This window comes from Lonchura striata, chromosome 1A, assembly GCF_050655825.1.
Source record: "Lonchura striata isolate lonStrDom1 chromosome 1A, ASM5065582v1, whole genome shotgun sequence".
NCBI classification, from domain to species: Eukaryota; Metazoa; Chordata; class Aves; order Passeriformes; family Estrildidae; genus Lonchura; species Lonchura striata.
In genome coordinates, this window is record NC_140741.1 from 72,938,058 (window position 1) to 72,955,916 (window position 17,859).

The window sequence follows — 17,859 nt, forward strand, 5'->3', positions numbered from 1 at the left end:
GGAGGGTATACCTTCAATATTGTTATGTGGTTTCATTCCCAGACTCAGGAAGTCTGAGAAGTGCTCACAACCCATCTCTGTCCCCACCAGCTGGTTTCTGTGGACTGATCTGTGATCTGATCTGGTTTCTGTGATCAGAATGCAGAGTGGGTCTCAAAAATCCCACTGCACCCTTCAGAAGCCTCCTACAAGAGTTTCTAGTGGAATAGTGGTGGTTTCCACCTGCAGCTGGTAGCAGCCAAGGTTGTCCCACCTGGGACATAACCTGGGATGTGCTCCCCTGCACCAGCACCTGGAGACATGGTGGGCTCTGCTGCTTGGTTGTGATGTTCCCAATAATGGGAACAAAACCAGGCGTGGTGACCCCAAAATCCATTAAAAACTCCCCATGTGTGGCCATAAATGCTAAAGAGAAAGTGCAAAGGCCAAGAGGCAGCAGAAAGGTCGTGCTCACCCATGCTGGGAGGGGTGAGATGGGGGACAGACACCTGCTCCTTTGGGAGAGGCTGCTGAGGTGAAAGGGATGAAACAAAACCAGAATGAAAATAACACAGTGAGAAACACAGGCCAAGGGACAAAGCAGGATGGGAGGGGATTTCCAGCCTCCCAGGAAAGGTGTTCAGTGAAAACAAGGAGATGGTTTGACTCAGGCACAAGGCAGTGAGTCAAGAGAGTCACACAAATGCCACACATTTCCTCCCTGCTCTTGGAGCAGTTACCCTCAAGCAGACACCCACAGTGTCACTGTCACCAGGACGGTCCCCATGGGGAGCTGCAGCTGGCAGGACCCCCTTCAAGGAGCTCCTGACTCCTCACATGGCTTCTCTGCATCCAGCAGTGCTTAAAAATCCTGTCCAGTGCCTCTGACGGGAAATGCTGGATAAAACCTTTTCCAGAGCTGCCAGGAAGACACAGCATCAGGGAATGATGGGTGACATGACCAGCAAAGGCAGCAGCACGTGGGTTTGCAGGGCATTGCCAGCAACCCAGAAAGCTTCCCAAAGGGATGAGATTATCCCTTCCAATACCTAAAAAAAGCTGCAGAAAGGCAGTTCTCCACCTTTAGCTGAAACCATTCTGCAAAGGCAGAGTTTCCCATCAGGGGGTGTTGTAATCTGAGTCACTGCAAGAGCTGGGACAGCAAGGAAGTGCTCGGTGGCACAGGGGACAGACAGCAGAAATAACAGTGCCAGGATGTGGCACAGTCCTGTCCCTTACTGTTGGAGCCCAGGACATCCCTCTGGCTGCCTTGGCTGTCTCGAGACCCTGGCATGAAGTCAAAAACACCTGTGGCTTTGATTTTAGCCTGCAGAAAAAGCTGTCAATTTTGTATGAGGAGTTACAAGTCACAAGAGTTTGAGTGGTGTGATATTTGAACTAACACAGAGTGGAAAAGTAGAATATTGGGATTTTTAGAATGGGCTTCAAAGGGGTGCAAGATAGAGGAATTTGGGCGTGTCCTGACCTTCTTTCCTTTCTTCTCGTCCTCCATGTCTTGGTGTGGTGGTGACACTTTTCTATTGGTTTGGGATGGGGACACACTGTCCAACATCGCTGTTAGATATTGGTGCATTGTTATAAATTGATTATACGTAACTTTTGATATAAAAGGTAAACACTGCCTGAGAGGGCACGGCAGAATGCCAAGGTGGACTTGCTAGCCAGAGCTGGGCAGGTCAGAGAAAGAATGTTTAGATAAGAAAGAATAAACAACCTTGAGAACTCGACTTCACACATTCCAGACTCCTTTTTTGGCTGCTGGGCTGGGGGAACAAGGACTTTCACACTGCTGGGGTCCCACCAGCTGACCCTGACACCTTCCCTTCATGCTGCAGGCAAAAGGCACCTCTGCCCCTGCTCACACAAGGCTCCTTGATCTCAGCAAGCAGAGTTGAGACCAGGGGATGTTGTAGCTGGTGCTAAAGAACGTAAAAAGAGCAGTAGAAGAATTAGGGACCCTGACCCTCCCCTCCACTCTCATGGGACCCCACCTGGAGCACCGCGTCCAGCTTGGGGTCTCTGATATAAGAAGGATGTGGATCTGTTGAAACAAATCCAGAAGAGGCCATGAAGATGCTCCAAGGGCTGGAGAACCTTTGTTATAGAGACAGGCTGAGAGAGCTGAGGTGTTCAGCCTCAAGAAGAGAAGGCTCTGGGCAGACCTTAGAGTCCCTTCCAGTGCCTAAATGGAACCTATAAGAAAGATGGGGACAGATTTTTAGCAGGATCTGTTCCAGCAGGACAAGGGGTGATGGTTTCAAAGTGAAGGAGGGTTGATTTAGGTTGGATATTAGGAAAAAAAAAATTCACTGAAAGAATAATAAAATACTGGAATTGCCTTCCTAGGGAGGTGGTGGAATCACCATCTCTGGATGTGTTTAAAAAAGACTGGACTTGGCACTTGGTGCTACAGTCTAGTTGTGGTGTTGGGGCATAGGTTGGACTTGATGATCTTAGAGGTCTCTTCCAACCTCATTATTCTGTGATTTATATTAGATACAAGGAAGAATTTTTTTTATTATGAGGCTGGTGAGACCCTGGCACAGGTTACCTAGAGAGGTGGGCATCCCTGCAAGTGTTCAAGGTGAGGCTGGAGTGGACTTTAAGTTGCCTCATCGAGTACAAGGTGTTCTTGCCTTGTCAGAGGGTTTGAAACTAAGTGATCTTTGACATCCTTTCCAACCCAGACTGTTCCATGCTTCTATCATTCTGTGTTCATTCTCTGCTCACTGGCTTTCAGGCTTATCTCCAGCTCCTTCTCAGCCAGCAGCACCAGGATTTCATTTGTCCTTTGACAGATGACAAATGTCCTGCTGGCTGGCAATGCCCTGCCAGCTTATCACCTGCACACTCCCAGGCTTCCTCGCGTCAGCTGCAGTAATTAAATCATATTTTTCAGGGAGGGCACTTTAGGTGAAAGCTCCCAACACCTCCTGATAACAGAGCTGAAGTCACAGACAAGCCTTTGCCAGGGTAGTGGCACTGCTTGGGGATCAGGGCTCTCTCTCCAGTGCTCCCAGCTGATGCAGCAATGCTGGAAGAAATTAATTTCTGTCCCAAGCTCGTTTCTCCTGGCTGTCCTTGAGCATCCCTGCTAGAAATACCTTTCTTTAATATCTGAAACTGCCAAATGCCTTGAGGTCAGCTAAATGGCAGGTGTTACACAGCCATGGAGTGCAGATCCTGTGGCAATGCCACTGGCTGTGATGCCCGGGTAGAAAGGAGGCAGAACAGAGCCAAGGCAACCAGGATTTCAGTCAGACTTCTCAGGGAGAAACAGGAAAGGGATGCCAAAGCTGCAAGTGGTGAGAAACCAGCCAAGACAGGGGTGGAGTTTACATTTTCTGCCACAGGATGCTCCATTTCCACACACAGGGGTGTGCAAAGACAGCTGAGAGCCTCCAAAATGCTCATCCCAAAGTGTCCCTGTGCCTCAAGCTACCGAGGTTCTAAAGAGCAGCAGCCCTTGGGCAGAGCCTCCTCTTTGCACCCTGGATCAGGGGGGCTGTGAGCAAACCCTCAGGTGAGATGCTGTTCCCAAAAGGCTCCTCGAGTAAAGGCTCAGCCTCTTTTCCAAGCTGCCTGGAGACCATATTCCTCTGGGAGGGTCAGGAACACAGCCAGATCCCAACCCAGCTGAAGCCACCACCCTGAGCAAGGATTTTTATGGACCATGTTGAGCTAGAAGGAAAATATCTTCACGCTCACCTCTCCTGCAAACTCAGGATGTGCACAGCCTGCTGTGGGCAGCTTTTGAAAGGCAACACAAGGCCATGCTCTCCACAACCCTCCTGCCTTGGTGGCTTATGGATGTGTCCCTGGGGAGCCCAGGCAGCCCAGCAGCAGCCACTGAGCAGTGCTGCAGGCAGGGCTGGGGGTGTGGGGTCCCACCAGCCCAACGGGATGCTCTGAACTGAGCTTAAATGTCACAGCACTGCTAAGCCACCCCTAAACCCAAGTGCCACATCTACATGTCTTAAATCCCTCCAGGGATAGAGATTCCACCATTCCCCCAGGAGCCACTTTCCCAGTGCTTGACCACTCTTGTGCTGACAAAATTATTCCTAAAATACACAAGCAATGGGCAAAACCCATCCACACCGGCCTCTCTGCCACTTTGGACGCCCTGGAGCTGCAGGCTGATGCACGGAGCTGCTGGAAGCTGTTCTGGCATTTCAAGGTTGACCTCTAGAGGAAGTTTGGAGACAGACGAGCTCCGGCTGCGGCGGTGACACAAGGGTGACAGGTGACACAAGCACTGCCGGGGATGTGCGGGTCAGCCGTGCCCCACGAGTCTGGCAGCGGTGACAAGCGCAGCACGGCATCCCAACAAACCCAATTCGGGTGTGCTGGGCATGGAAAAGCATCCATTGCTGCAAATCCAACGTGTGTGCCCAAATGCTGGAGCCCTGCCCGTCATTTCTACCCCTGCTGAGGCTGCGGCTGGACCACGGGAGCTGCTCTCCAACAGGGGAAGTTCCCCCGGGCTCTCCCTGCTCCCCAGCTCAGCTCTTTTAAAGCCTCACACCCCAGCTCACCTCTTTCCTCCCACCGCCCACCCCCAGTATCTCTCCCTCTGCTCCAAATTAATCCGTTTATCACCTAAAATCCCACCGAGCCCTGCAGTCTGCTGCGCTGTCAAGATGCGAGGGTGTGAAGCGCATCACGCTGCGCTGAGCCTTAAAAGGCAGCAGAAACCTCGGCGCCAGAGATGCGGCTCTGTGAGCATCACTGCGGGCACTGCCTCAGCCCCGGAACATCCTCCCCAGAGCAGGCAGAGGGCAGAAAAACCAATCCAGCCCTCTCCCCGCCAGTTTCATTGCCTCCCTGCTGCTTTTCGGTGTGGCAGCGCCAGTGTGTGACACCTCTGTCCCCGCCCCAGCACAGGGCTGCCCGCCAGGCAGAGCACCTGTGTGCGATGCTGGGCAGCATCTTCCGCATCCCAACTTAACCCTGCTCGTCTGTCTCCTGGGGAAGACTTTTCCCCTTCCATTTCTCCACCCAAGAGAGCTGCTGGGAAAAGGGGACCACCACAAGCATCCCGCTCTGTGTCCCACCGCTTCCCTCTGGAAAGAGGAGGTGGCGTTTAAGAGGGTGGAAAACTCATCCGCAGCAGCTTTAGGTCCCATATTGGATGCTTCTTGCCCACACTGCCGAGCCAGGGGGTGGCGAGTGGGGATTTCTGTGGAAAAGAGATGGTTTGGGGTGCAGATCTGAGGCACGAAGGGGGCTTGCCCAGTCTTCCTCAGCCGAGAGCTCCCAAGGGCACAAACGCACGCAGGTTGCCCCTCCTCAGACAGCAACACCCCTGGCCAGAAGCATCCTGCTGCCCTGTCCTCAGCCCTTGCAGCCGGAGCAGCTCGTTCCCCTCGGGCACAGCCTGAAAACCGCACAGGGAAGGCGGAGAGGGGACATCCGCCCTTTTTCAGGCTGCACAGAGCACCGCCTGTACCCCACACACAACCTCGGGGGTGTCCCCCCATCTCCTGGCCGCAGGTGCGGACATCCCGCTGCTCCCATCGCCCACCCTGCAGGAGTGGTCCCCGGGCGAGCATCCCGGGATGCTGCTCGCCCATCCAGCCCTACCTTTGCGGAACGGCATGGAGCAGGGCTGGGTTCCCCGGGCGCGGATGCCTTCTCTTGGATATACACACAAAAATATAGATATTTCTTCTGTATCTCTATTTCTTTGCTTTCCTCCTCCGTCTTTCAGAAGGAAACGGACATATTTGGGCAAAGCCCGGCAGAAACCGGCGTCATTCCGAGGGTGGCACTGCAGAAAGGAGGAAGTTCCTACAGTTTCAGAGCTTTTAACCCTTCGCTTCCCGGAGACAGCAGGGATGGGAGGGAGGTGACAGGAACAGGACACAGAGATGATTGCCTTAGAAAGGGGTGGAAGGTACTGGGAAGTGGGTTTTTAAGTTGACTTATGGTGTTTTTTTTTCTTGCTAGGACCAGTACAGGACTAGGTGTAATGGATGTGGGTGTGATCGTGGAATTTTGCCTGTATTATTTCTGCAAATTTCTGAGTTCATCAGAGCACCAATCCCATCTTCTCTGTGGTGGCCCTGGAACAAACTGGGAAAACCCAGGTTTTTCAGGAGCAAGGGGGGTCAGAAACTCAGATGCTCCTGTTCAGCATCTCCTGCCCTTGCACAGGGCACTGGAAGCTCAGATCCTGCTGTGCTGGATCCTGAGGATGAGCAAATACTCCTTGGTGGCATCACTGGGCTGGAGTGAGCCACAAGCTTGGGGACAGCATCAGGTCTGTGTGTCCTCATCTCTGGAGCTCAGGTTGCAGCAGGAGGTGAAGGTGGAGCATTTTAACATGGCAGGGCTGTTTATTTTTACTGTGGTTGCTTTATGCCCTCCCTGGAGGTAGAAAGAGGCATTGGCTTGGAGAGAGTTCAAGAGAAACTCTTTGAACTGTGCAGGATAAGATCCCATCCTTTCATCTTGGTGCTTGACAGCGATACCATGAGCTCCATGCTGTGTCTCTGCTCCCTGCAAAACTGTGTCTCCCTCCTGGAGTCAACAGGACTTTCCTCAAACCATCCCTGGGGTGCTTTAAAGCTTCTCCATCCATCTCCTGCAGGCTCCAGCCCCATCCAGACCACCTCGATGCTCCAGGTGAGTGCTCTTCATCCTCCCCAGGACAAAGTCTGCCAGGTTTGGCTTAACCCCACTGGAGAAACCTGTTTAGACCAGTGGGTGAGGAGCACTCCAAAAAAAACCAAAAAACACCCCCCAGGCTGCTATGAGAGCTGTGACTCCAATAGGAATGGCAGGGACAGGGACATCAATGTCCTGCATGGCTTTGCTGCCTCTGTCCTGCTCAGGGAGTTTTGGCTGCTGCAGGTGGAGGTGTTCCTGAGCCCCAGCACCACGTGAGGAACAAAATTGTTCAAGATTTGATGGCATGGGCTGCTGGGCTTCTTCCAGTGACTGGAACCAGTTGCAGCAGCTGGTTTATGCCCCGCTCCTGGAAAACACAGCAGGACAGGCAACAATTTCCTTGGGGAAAATTCATCCAAAAATTGAATTTCCCAGGATGTTTAATAACCGTAAAGGGCCACAGGCTGGCATAATTTAAGGCAGGTGGGTTGGACATCCATGTGCTGTTGCCAGACAGCCCAGAAGGCAGAGGGGAATCCTCCTTCACTCCACGTGCCCAGCACCCAGGTGGAAGGGAAGGACACCCCAGCCATGCCCAAGGACAGGGCAGCAGGAGCCAGGAGTTCCTCTGGTCCACCTCAGCTCTAACCCAGCCCTCTGCTCTGGCAAACAAGTGAAATTCCTTGGAGCGGCGAGCTTTCAAATCTCCACAAAACCAGATTTTTACAGTTTCATTTCCCAGGATAAATGTGGATTAGCAGTTCATCTCCAGGAGGATATTTCCAGCACATGATTCCAGGGCTTAGCAAAAGAAACCTCATGCAATATATTCAGGGTTAGATCCAAAATGAGTGGCTTATCCATGAAAATCTGTGTTTGGATGCTCATGTCCAAGTTTGTTGTCCATAACATCCTGCTCAGTTTGTGCACATCTTGAAAGGGGCTTAACTCCTCAGAGTTTATTTTTTGTTTTTTTCCAACACTGATCTTGCCTGGACAATGCCACTTCAGCTCCAAAACCTTCCCAGCAGGAGCATCCCAGAGTTTCGTTGTTGTGACCAGGACCTGTGGCAGAGGATGATGGTTCAGGTCCCCATTTTAAGGTGCTTCTGTCACTTGGTCCTTGCCTTGGGATTTGCTCTAGTTATTCTGTGCATTGACCTAGAAGGATCCCAGATGGGACCATCCTTGGTGTCCACACCAATGGATCTGCTTTCCATTTTCCAGCAAATTCCAGAAAACAGCTTCCAAGCTCCAGCCAAGGCCATCACAGGAGGCATCATTCCCTATATCAGATATTATTTGGTTTCACCCACAGAAAGCACCTCAGGCATCTCAGTGGTGCCAGGCAGTTTTAATAAGCAGTGAAGACTTCAAACATAGTCTGGGGATTTCTTTTGTATGAGGATCTTCACCCCTTCCTCACAGCTCAACAGCATTTCTGTTTGGCATTTAGAAAGGACAACTTAAAAGTAAAAATTAGTAATAATTTAAAAAAAAAATTACTGAGAATCAAACTGGTCCCAAAACAAGTTTAGATGAAACTAACCAAACTCTGGTCTAGGATGGTGAAATCAGAGCATCTCTCCTCCTGGCCGAGCACAAATGCCAGGCTGCATGGCCAGAGAGGGTGGCAGTGGCTCAGCACCACTTGAGGTTTTCAGAACATGCTGAGCAGACATGGTGGGAAGGGTTTCAGCCTGCACTGATTGTGCCCCAGGGCTGAGGGATGGTCTAGAAAACTTCCTGAGATCTTCTCAAGCCCTGGTTTCTGTGGGAGAGGCACTTGGAGCCTCAGTGGTTGCTACCAGCTTTCCCAGCTGGGTCCTGTAGGAAGGTGTCTCCAAAGGAAACCAAAGCATAATTTAATGACTAATATGTTAGGGGGGTGTTTAGTTAGAGCTGACCCTGCAAAGGATCCTTTTACCTGTTTCACAGGTTTGAAACCCATATTTCATAGAAACATGGAAAAGTTTGGGTTGGAAAGGATCTTAAAGACAATTTAGCTCCAAACCCCTTTTCATGGGTAGGGACAACTTCCACTATCCCAGGCTGCTCCAAGCCCTGTCTAACCTGGCCCTGGACACTTCCAGGGATGGGACAGCCACAGCTTCTCTGGGCAACCTGTGCCAGGGCCTCACCACCCTCACAGGGAAGAATTTTCCTCTTCACTTCATCCTTAAGCCCAGAAAAACCAATTTATCCAGGATGGAGATTTAATTTGCCTTCCCCACCTTGCACTGAATCCATCTGTGTGCAGAACCAGGCTTTGCACCAAGGGGCACGGGGATGAAATGAGCTGCCCTGCACATCTCTGCTCATCCCCAGCCAGGAAATCAGTATTGAACTGTTCTTCCTTTCCAGGTAGTGAGGTAATGGGTGGGAGCAGTGAGACAGGAATGTCAGTGCTTTCAGCCTGAGGAGCAGTCACAGGAATCTCCTTCACTGCAGGGTTTGTGCTCTACAAGCAACTAAGAATGCAAACAGCTCCTTTGAAATATTTATAACGTTTGGAGTGACTTGCATGGCACAAACCCAAGGAAGATGAGGGTGCTGGGAATTGCTGGCGCTGGGTACACCAGGGGACTTGCTTACACGATTGATCTGGCTTGCAAAGCTCTGCTTTGTCCTTTTATAAAATGTCTGAGTGCTCAGGCAGGCTCTCCTCTTCCTCCCCTGGGTCACACAGGTCCTGCTTTCCTTATAAGCATCAGACTCTTTTTCCCACTGCTCAGCTGCTGTGGTCACACCTAAGCCAATTATTCTAAATGCAGGCAAACCCAATGGGAAGAAATTACTATGTCTGACTCAATTCAGAAGGCTGAATGATTTCTTTATTATACCTATGCTAAAATACATTAATATACTATATAAAAGGAAGATACTAAAACTACATACAACTTTAACTCTCCCATAACTCGTGACCCTCTCTGAGAGCCCAGCCCCAGGTGGGTTGGATTTGCCATCAGGCTCAAACAATCCTCACCAGAATCCAACCAAGCAATCACCCCAGGGAAACAATTATCCAAGCACATTCCACATGGGAAAAACAAGGACCAGAAATAGAAATTGTTTTCTCTTTCATTTCTCTCTGTGCCCCTCTATGAAAAATCCTGAGAGGGAGAGAAATGTGCTTGCCACAGCCGATCTTCAAGGTCCCACTTCAGTGACCAGGCACTGATCATTACACCTCTGCTTTCAGCCCATGCCCAGGTTTTCCAGGCCTTTGCTGAGCCTCCCACACTCCAGCAGCCAGGCACTGGTACCCAGCTCCCTTTCCCACAGCGAGCTCTCCTCACTGCTGATCACCAGCCTCATGCTTCAGCCTTGCAAATTCAGCAGGGGAAAAGTTGCAGAGAGGCTGGTGGCCCAGTCCTGCTGGGAGAACAGGCAGCACAACCAGGTCATCAGGGCTTAAGGTGCAGAAGAGACTGGGAACAATCAGCTTTTGGAAAGTTTACAGCCAATCTCCCCCTTGTAGCCTGACCTAGAGAGATTACTTTTGTTAACCTCTGGTATTAGTGCTGGCATCTTCATATCACAGAGATTAGATGCTCTGTAAAGGTGTGGAGACAAGATTGGATTAGAGAGATGCAGGTCAAAGACTTAGGACAAGGAGGAATGGCTTTAAACTGACAGAGGGCAGGGTTAGATTAAAGATTAGAAAAAAATTCTTCTCTAGGAGGGTGGTGAGGCCCTGGCACAGGGTGCCCAGAGAAGCTGTGGCTGCTCCATCCCTGGAAGTGTCCAAGGTCAGGCTGGATAGGGCTTGGAACAACCTGGGATAGTGAAAGATGTTGAAATGAGATGATCTTTAGGGGCCCTTGTAGCCCAAATAATTTTGTGACCAGGTACTGTTGGTCCCTTGCAGATCCCAGTTTCCTGTTTTGCATAATTTTCAGCCTTTGGGTTTTGGAGAGAAGGAACTGGACAGTGTTTCCCAGGACTGATCTGCAGGCAGGAATTATTGCAGCCGTCAGGTACAAACCTTCCCAGTTTCTCTGCTGCTGCCAGCTCCATCAGGTTTCTAAATTTGATTTTGCTCTTTCCATGCAGGAAATTCACTTTCCCTTCTCCATTGATTTCTGTGGCTTTGAACTACTACCACACACCCACCAGGCACTGAAGAGGAAATGTCACATTTGGAGAAACATCTGCACCCTTCTTCTGATGCACCAAGAGTGACAGATAATCAATTCTATTCCACACAGTCCAGGCTTGCTGAGGCAAATTCTTGTCATGCAGTTAACTCCCTCTGCTTTTAAAACGGTGGGGGGGGGGGAAAGGATATATTGGTTTTATGATGCCAACACCGTTATTTTTGAGCATAAATGCTGATAGCAGCCTCAAGTTTCCAGGCTTTTATGTTCCCCAACACTGCAGGAAAAATAAAAATCAGGCTTTGCCTACAAATAAATCAGCTGGCTGGATAGAAATAGAACAAAGCAAAACACTTTTAAATGATGAGGTAGAAATCCTAATGAAGAAAGGGGAAGAATCTATTATTAGTATGTGATAACTGAAGATATTTTCAAAACTTAATTTCCTTATTATCCATAAATTCCTGACTTCCTCAGAAGAGCTGAGTCCTTGCAGGTGAATGTGATACTTCTAGGACAGTGTCTTTGGGTGCAATGATGTTGTGTTATAAGGGATGGTGGGCAGGGCTGTAACTGGTGCAGGGAGATGGATCTTCCTCTGAAATTTGTGCTTGAAGCAAATCTCTGAACCCCAGTTTGAGTACACTTTATTGCCACAGGACTATTTCTCTGGCAAGGTGTTTAAATTTTGCTGTTTGAGTGCAACATCCCTTCCTACAAAGAAGGAAAAGACACTGGGAATTGCTCCAGCTCACATCCTCTCCCAGTGCTAACTGCACCACTTCAGCTGCACAAACCCAGCACTTTCTCATAGTGGAAAAACACAAAACCCCACCAGTTTTCACTTTCCATCCTCCCAAGAGGAGCTCGGTGTGTTTTGCCAGAGTATCATTTGAGTTCTGGCTCACAGTTGCTATACAAGTTTTACAAGTTCAAAGCAGAGAAGTCCAAAAGTGCTACCCAGCTTTGTGCCTGCGGCAGAAGGTGGAGAAACCCAGGATGAGTGGAAGACCTTTGTCTTGGCAGGACCACGTGGATTCCTGAGCTGCTGACTTGCAGCAAGCTCTCAAATGGATGCCAGAGATCAACACCTTCGAGACTGGGAGAGGAAAAACAATTCAAGGGCTGTAAAGTGGTGAGATGCTTAAAAGCTGCTTTGAAAAAACCCCACGCTCTTCCCAGAGGAGGAATAAGAAGCAGGAGAGAAAAAGGAAAGGGTTAGGCATCTTCCTGGGAAAGATCTTGTTTTCTATGGAGCTGAGGATGTCTTGGGCTTTAAGCATGTGCTGAAACTGCTGGGGTTGCCAAAGCAGGGCAGGGGGATGTCCTGCAAGGGAGACAGGGCCTGGTGGACGCAGGACATTTGGGACATTTGTGCCTTATCCCCTGATTCCCACAGCTACAGGGCTGAAAGCTTGGGGTGGGTAATGTTGTTTGGACTCAAGTTATTTGTTTGGACACATGACATAAGGTGTGTTTTTACATTTCTGTACTAACAACCCCGTGCTCTGGGATTTCCCAATTTCCTGATGCTAAAAAGAGGAAAAAGCCATAAGGCCACAATTATGAGCTCAGCAGGGATCAGGGTGTGAGAGGAAACCTTGCAGGAGCACACACAAACTATCCCCTCTTCAACTTACGAAATGTTTTCTTTGGCTTTCATACCTGTTCTTCTATTGCACCTTTCCCTCTTCAATATCCAATTCCCCCCCCCCATTCAAACAGGACTTTGCTTACTGACATGGAAAGCTGTGTTTGCACCTGTGTACAAAAAGCCACCAGCAAGATCCAGCCCCACCTGGCACAAACAGGCAGCAAGATCCCTAAAGGAGCACAGCTGACAAAGGATCACATTTGTATTTGTGGTCAGTTACTGCACAGTTCTGGTTAAAGTACCAAACACAGGCACACAGGCAGGGATTTTGTCATTCATTCTCTCTCTTTAGAAACAAGTGAAAGACTTTAGGTTTGCCCACCTTTTTGTCCAGCAGTTAAAAGTCCTGCAGACTTTACAGCAATTTTTTTTCTCCTTGTCACTAACTGGCTGAGTTGCACCTCGAATGGCACAAAATATTTTTTGCAGTAAATAGGAGGTAAAAATCACACTGGACATTCAAGGCAAGCAGTACTTGTAACCAGTGACCTGCAGGAAGAGAAAGGCAATCTTACCAAACCAAGCACTCATTTACAAAAAGTTTCAGAGTTGATAAATCCTTCAGTGAGGAGGAAAAAAGAGCAGCTACTCCTTTATTGCTCCTGACATAAGGCATGAGTATCTATGGTTACATCCAGAGCTGCCCAGGGGTTAAGGTCTGTCTGCTCTGGCTGATGTTATGAGAAACTCTTATAATTACCAGTTTTTGCATCCTTAAAAAAAATCCCATCATCCTCTGTAAAGTAGGAAATGTCACCGATGTCTTTTGAGGAAAAGGTTAATTTTTGTGCAACCTGGTCTAGTGGAAAGTGTCTCTGTCCATGGCAGGGGTTTGGAACCTGATGGTCTTTGAGATCCCCTACAATCTAAACCATACTATGATTTTGTGATTCAAAACAAGGCAAAGCAGATGAATTTATGCTCTAAATTACATCACAGGTAAGAAACAGCTGTGTTCACATACTAAACACAAAGTCAAGGGCCACGTGTCCTACCAGGAGCTGCCTGATCATCTCCAGCTGGACCTCAGAAGTTCCCTCCACAGCCACAATCAGAACTCAGTGGTGATGTGTGAGGATAAACCAAACTGATGGATGATAAAGACACTGGGATTGCTCTTTAACTGCTCTGCAGCTTGAATAAAATCACAGCATCACAGGGCAGGAGGGAAGTTTTCTATCAAAAATCCTGTCTATAGGACACATAAAAAAAAATTTCCCAAGTCCAGGTGCAACTTTCAAACCCACCTAAGAAGAACCTACATGCGCCCAGAGCAGCACAGCAGGAATCCAGATCTCCTGGCTGAGTCCTTTCATTGCTCAGCAACAGCAAATTTACAGAGCACACACTGCTCGACACAATCGATCCCTGTTGTCTTAAGGACAACTGCCTCATCACCTAAAGGCAGGAATTCCCCAAAAACTCAATCATTACAGTACTGCACTTGCTGTGACAGAAAGTGCTTGTAAGCGACACTAAGTCCTCCATGATCACAAGCAGCTCCTGCTTTTTTGGCAAAAAGGAATAGGGTTAGTCTTGCACCCCGCTAGGAACACATTACCAGTGCCAGATGCATCCATACATGGATCTCAGCTGTGTGGATGTTCTTGATCTCTTCCAATTTTTAGAAAATTTTAAATAATCCCTACGATTCTGGGAGTAGCTAATCTAACACTGTTTTTATGGAAAGGACAAGAAAATCAGCTACAGTCAGCTTGGATTCACTGAGGGGAAGTCATGCATGCCCAGCTTAACCTTCCACAATGAAAGACTGGCCTGGCAGAGGGGAGATGTGGGTATTGTCTACCTGGGCTTCTGTAAGACTTCCAAACACCCATCTGTGACATCCTTCTCACAAAGAAGCTCTTGAAGCTGCAGGAGCAGACACCAAAAGCTGTCTGAATGCCTGGTCCCAGTGATCAGTGGCTCAGGGTCTGGCTGGAGGCCAGGAGAACTCCAGGGGTCAATGCTGGGTCCAGCCCTCTTTAATACCTTAATTAAAGCAAATTTGCAGATCACATGGACTGGGAGGAGTGGCAGCTACCTCAGAGGGCCATGCTGCCATCCAGAGGGACCTGGACAGGCTGGGAAGAGGCTGGCAGGAAGATCATGGAGCTCAATGAGAAGTGCCAAGTCCTGTACCTTAGGAGGAGCAATCCCAGGCAGGAACATAGGATTTAATTCAATGTATTATAAGGTGAATCTTAGTCTTGCTCAGGGCCTCTTGCACCAAGTCCTGTGAGGACTCAAAGTTCTCACTCCCCCATTAGACTTCTACTTGTGGAACAAAAAGGATTTGAGAGTTTAAGATGCTCTTTGAAACCTTCCATACTTGTTTTTCTATCTTTAAGAAAACTGTATGAGGTTATAACATGTATTTTCTCTTGCACAGAAGGGTAGAATACCCTGACACACTCAAATCTCCCACAGGAGCCTGGTTTCAGATAAGCCCCACCTAAAGCAGCCACTTAGACTGCAGCACATGAACTACATTTCCTTCTGAACTTCCTTCAGAGTCCAAAGCTCAAGGCTAAGAGATTCCACCATTTTCTGTTGCCACAATAAAAAGCAGCTCCACCAGGAATGTGGGTTTTGGTTGCAGAGTTGCAAGTACAGGGGAATAGGGTGCAATCCCAACTCTCCAAACCACCTTCTGCATGTCCTTGGGCAAGGTATTTCCAGTACCTGTCTCCCTCCCTCCATGGCTATTCAGACAAAATTCCTTTGGGGAAACAACTCTCACCTTTCATGCAACAGTAGCAAAACAAACTTAAGATTTTGAGAATAGTAATGTTAAAAGTGTTCCCTGCAAGCTCCATCTCACATCAGATTTTAGCCTGACACCAACAGGTGAAATTCAACATAGGTTAAGTGTGGAACAGTGCAGGTAAGAAAATAAATCATAACCCATGTGCTTAACAACGGGCTCTGAAATAGCTGCTGCAGCTCAGAAACACCTTGGGGTTTTAACAATTAGGAAAGTAATCAAGTCACTAAATCCCCACTATTAAAATAGTAGCCAGTGCTCTGCATTAGGAAGAGAACAAGGCATCAGACTGATGATGCCATTGTGCAAATCCCTGTTCTTAAGACCTCAGGGTTGTTAATGCACCAAGCACCTCATTCTGCTCCAGGCTGACACGTCCTACACGTCCCTCTCCCTTCCTGGTGCCTTCAGGACACTCAAATCTCTCTAAGCAGGCATATAATCTGAATTCCCAGAAGCAATGAACAGTTCACACTTAGTCCAAGAGGAGATGCAGTTATTCAATGCATTAGAGAATGACAGCATTTACGCATGCGCTTCAGCCAAGGAATTAAAGGTTAAATTTAGGAAATCATACCTGAAAAACACCCAGTGCTTCACATGAAGCACTATAACCAATCCTGCAGTACCAGTAAAGTAACTGTTCCTATCAACCCATCATCCTCTTCACTTTCTGTGAAATCAGAACCTTTTAGGGCACCACACAAAAAGAGAAACAAAAATATTATTGTTTCAGACCAGTCACTACAAATGTACACGACAGAATGAGGTGGCTGCACAATATCCAGTGTGTAAAGACAAACCACCAAATAAAACTTGGTAGCTGCAGAGCTCCAAATTAAATGTTGCTGAGCCTTTGGAAAGGGCACTGATGAAACAGAGGAGAAAACTGGATGTGTAAGCAGGAAGAGCTGGAGGTGTCACATAAAAAGTTACTTGAGAAACTACTACAAATAGAAGTCAGTGGCAAGATTCCAGAGGAGGCCAATTCTCCATCAGAGATGTAAATACAGAACCAAGTGTTTCAAGGCATGCAAGATACAAATATGCCTGAGGAAGTCTGAGCCAACACACTGAGAGTGCTGAAGAACACGGAAAAGGTGCATTTTGCAGAAAATGCATCCTGCTAAGGAGATAAACAAAGCCTCACCACAGAGCTCAGTGCACGTCTGAACCTTTGCAGGTTTCCACACCTCTGCAGGTTTGTTTGCATCAACTGCTTCCACACCCGGCTCCACTGTCAGACATTTGTGCAGCCTCCACCACACAGATGGAACTAAGGGGATGTAGATCTGCTCCAGATTTGCTTGCTTCAGTGTCCCTATAAAAACCACCTCATTTATAGCATGAATCTCCTACACAAAATACTAAATGAACAAACCCTCTCCCCTATATTTTCATGGATAAATTTTACTTCTGTCTTCAACCACAACAAGGATTCTCAGAATGAAATGGTTCAAAAGTTGCCAATAAAGCCGTTCTCAGCTTCAATGGAAAACCTTCAAGTTATCAGACTGGAAGCTCAAAATCTGGTGCTAAAAAGCAGAACAGCTGGTTAAAGGCACACCAAACGGCCTGTGTACCTCAGGAAATACAATCTAGTCACTCAAGAGGTATTTGCTGAAATAAGAACCATAAATATATCATACTGCTTAAAGCCAAGTTATATTTCAAGCTAAGTTCAGATCACATTCAATCTGTTACCAGTGGTTAAACTTTCTACAGCAGCCACTCAAATTGTTTGAGTACAACAAGCAAACCTATGCTAATTAATACCAGGCTAATCTCTGTTTTACTACACAGCAGCAAAGGCCTTAAAGTGTTGCTCAAAGAGAAAATGAAGAGCAGAGGCAGGAACAGAATCTAGATTCTGTTTATACCCTAAATCCTGTGGTTTTGGTGTCAGGCCTGCTCCTCACCCCTGCTGCAGTGAGGGTGGATCAGAGGAAGTGTCAACTCCTGTTGCAAAAGTGCCCAACTCTGAGGGACTGCCTTACACAAGAGCAGAGTAAGGAAGCCAACATACAGCAGTTAAAATACCATTTAAAAAATAAATCTGTTTTACAAGCAAATGTTTGTACAGAGGTTGGTGGAACACAAGCAGACAAAATAAGCAAAATACAAGACCCCCAGGGTTTGTCATAGAAATCTGCAGCCAAAACTCAACAAAAGGGCAAGAACTGGAGATATTCACAGCATTGAACTACAGGTCTGTCCCCCTCCCCCCAGTGCATGTGTGTAACAGGAACAAGACATCCAGCATCAGCTTTCAAACAGCTAAAATGCTCTCAGGGCTCACAGCCACTTCAGTTCTCCACAATTCTGGATGCCATGGGGCACAGAGACAAATGCCACCATTGCAGAGTCCCCTCTTGCCAACTCTTTGTCACACGCTGCTCCCAAACAAAAAGCAAACATAAAACCAGGAGCAGAGAGTTGTGTACTATTTTACATCAAGGTAAAACTAAGAGTAGAAGTGTTTAGTAGTTTAGTTTGTCAAACTTTGAACACTTCCACAGGCACTCCTTCCCAAAAGAAAGCCTAACCCTGATGGTATTTGATCTCAAGTATAGAAATATAAACAGAAAGAGCAAATGCCAAGTTTGAAATGGTTAAACAAAGTTAGTTGCCTATGTATGAGTTAGAGAAGTGAGATTCTGACAGCTGGCTAGATAGAAGAATGAGTTTCCCTTCTCCCTACTAATGACCTGAAATCTGTTACC

At 47.9% G+C, this 17,859-nt stretch overlaps 1 protein-coding gene and 1 long non-coding RNA gene across 2 annotated transcripts in view; one reads left to right on the forward strand and one right to left on the reverse strand.

Annotated features, from left to right (window-relative positions):
- Window positions 1-5,790, reverse strand: part of PFKFB3 (6-phosphofructo-2-kinase/fructose-2,6-biphosphatase 3) — a 42,495-nt gene extending 36,705 nt beyond the window's left edge. Inside the window, exon 1 of the mRNA XM_021530934.4 lies at window positions 5,587-5,790. Coding sequence (XP_021386609.2) covers window positions 5,587-5,602 — 16 coding nt within the window. The 5' untranslated portion in view covers window positions 5,603-5,790. The remainder of the gene's footprint in view (window positions 1-5,586) is intronic.
- Window positions 5,791-6,645: 855 nt separating this feature from the next.
- LOC146763531 (uncharacterized) lies at window positions 6,646-17,263 on the forward strand. Its single transcript, XR_014951866.1, has 2 exons — window positions 6,646-10,595; window positions 10,672-17,263. It is a non-coding gene; the product is annotated as an uncharacterized LOC146763531 (long non-coding RNA).
- The last annotated feature ends 596 nt before the right edge of the window (window positions 17,264-17,859 follow it).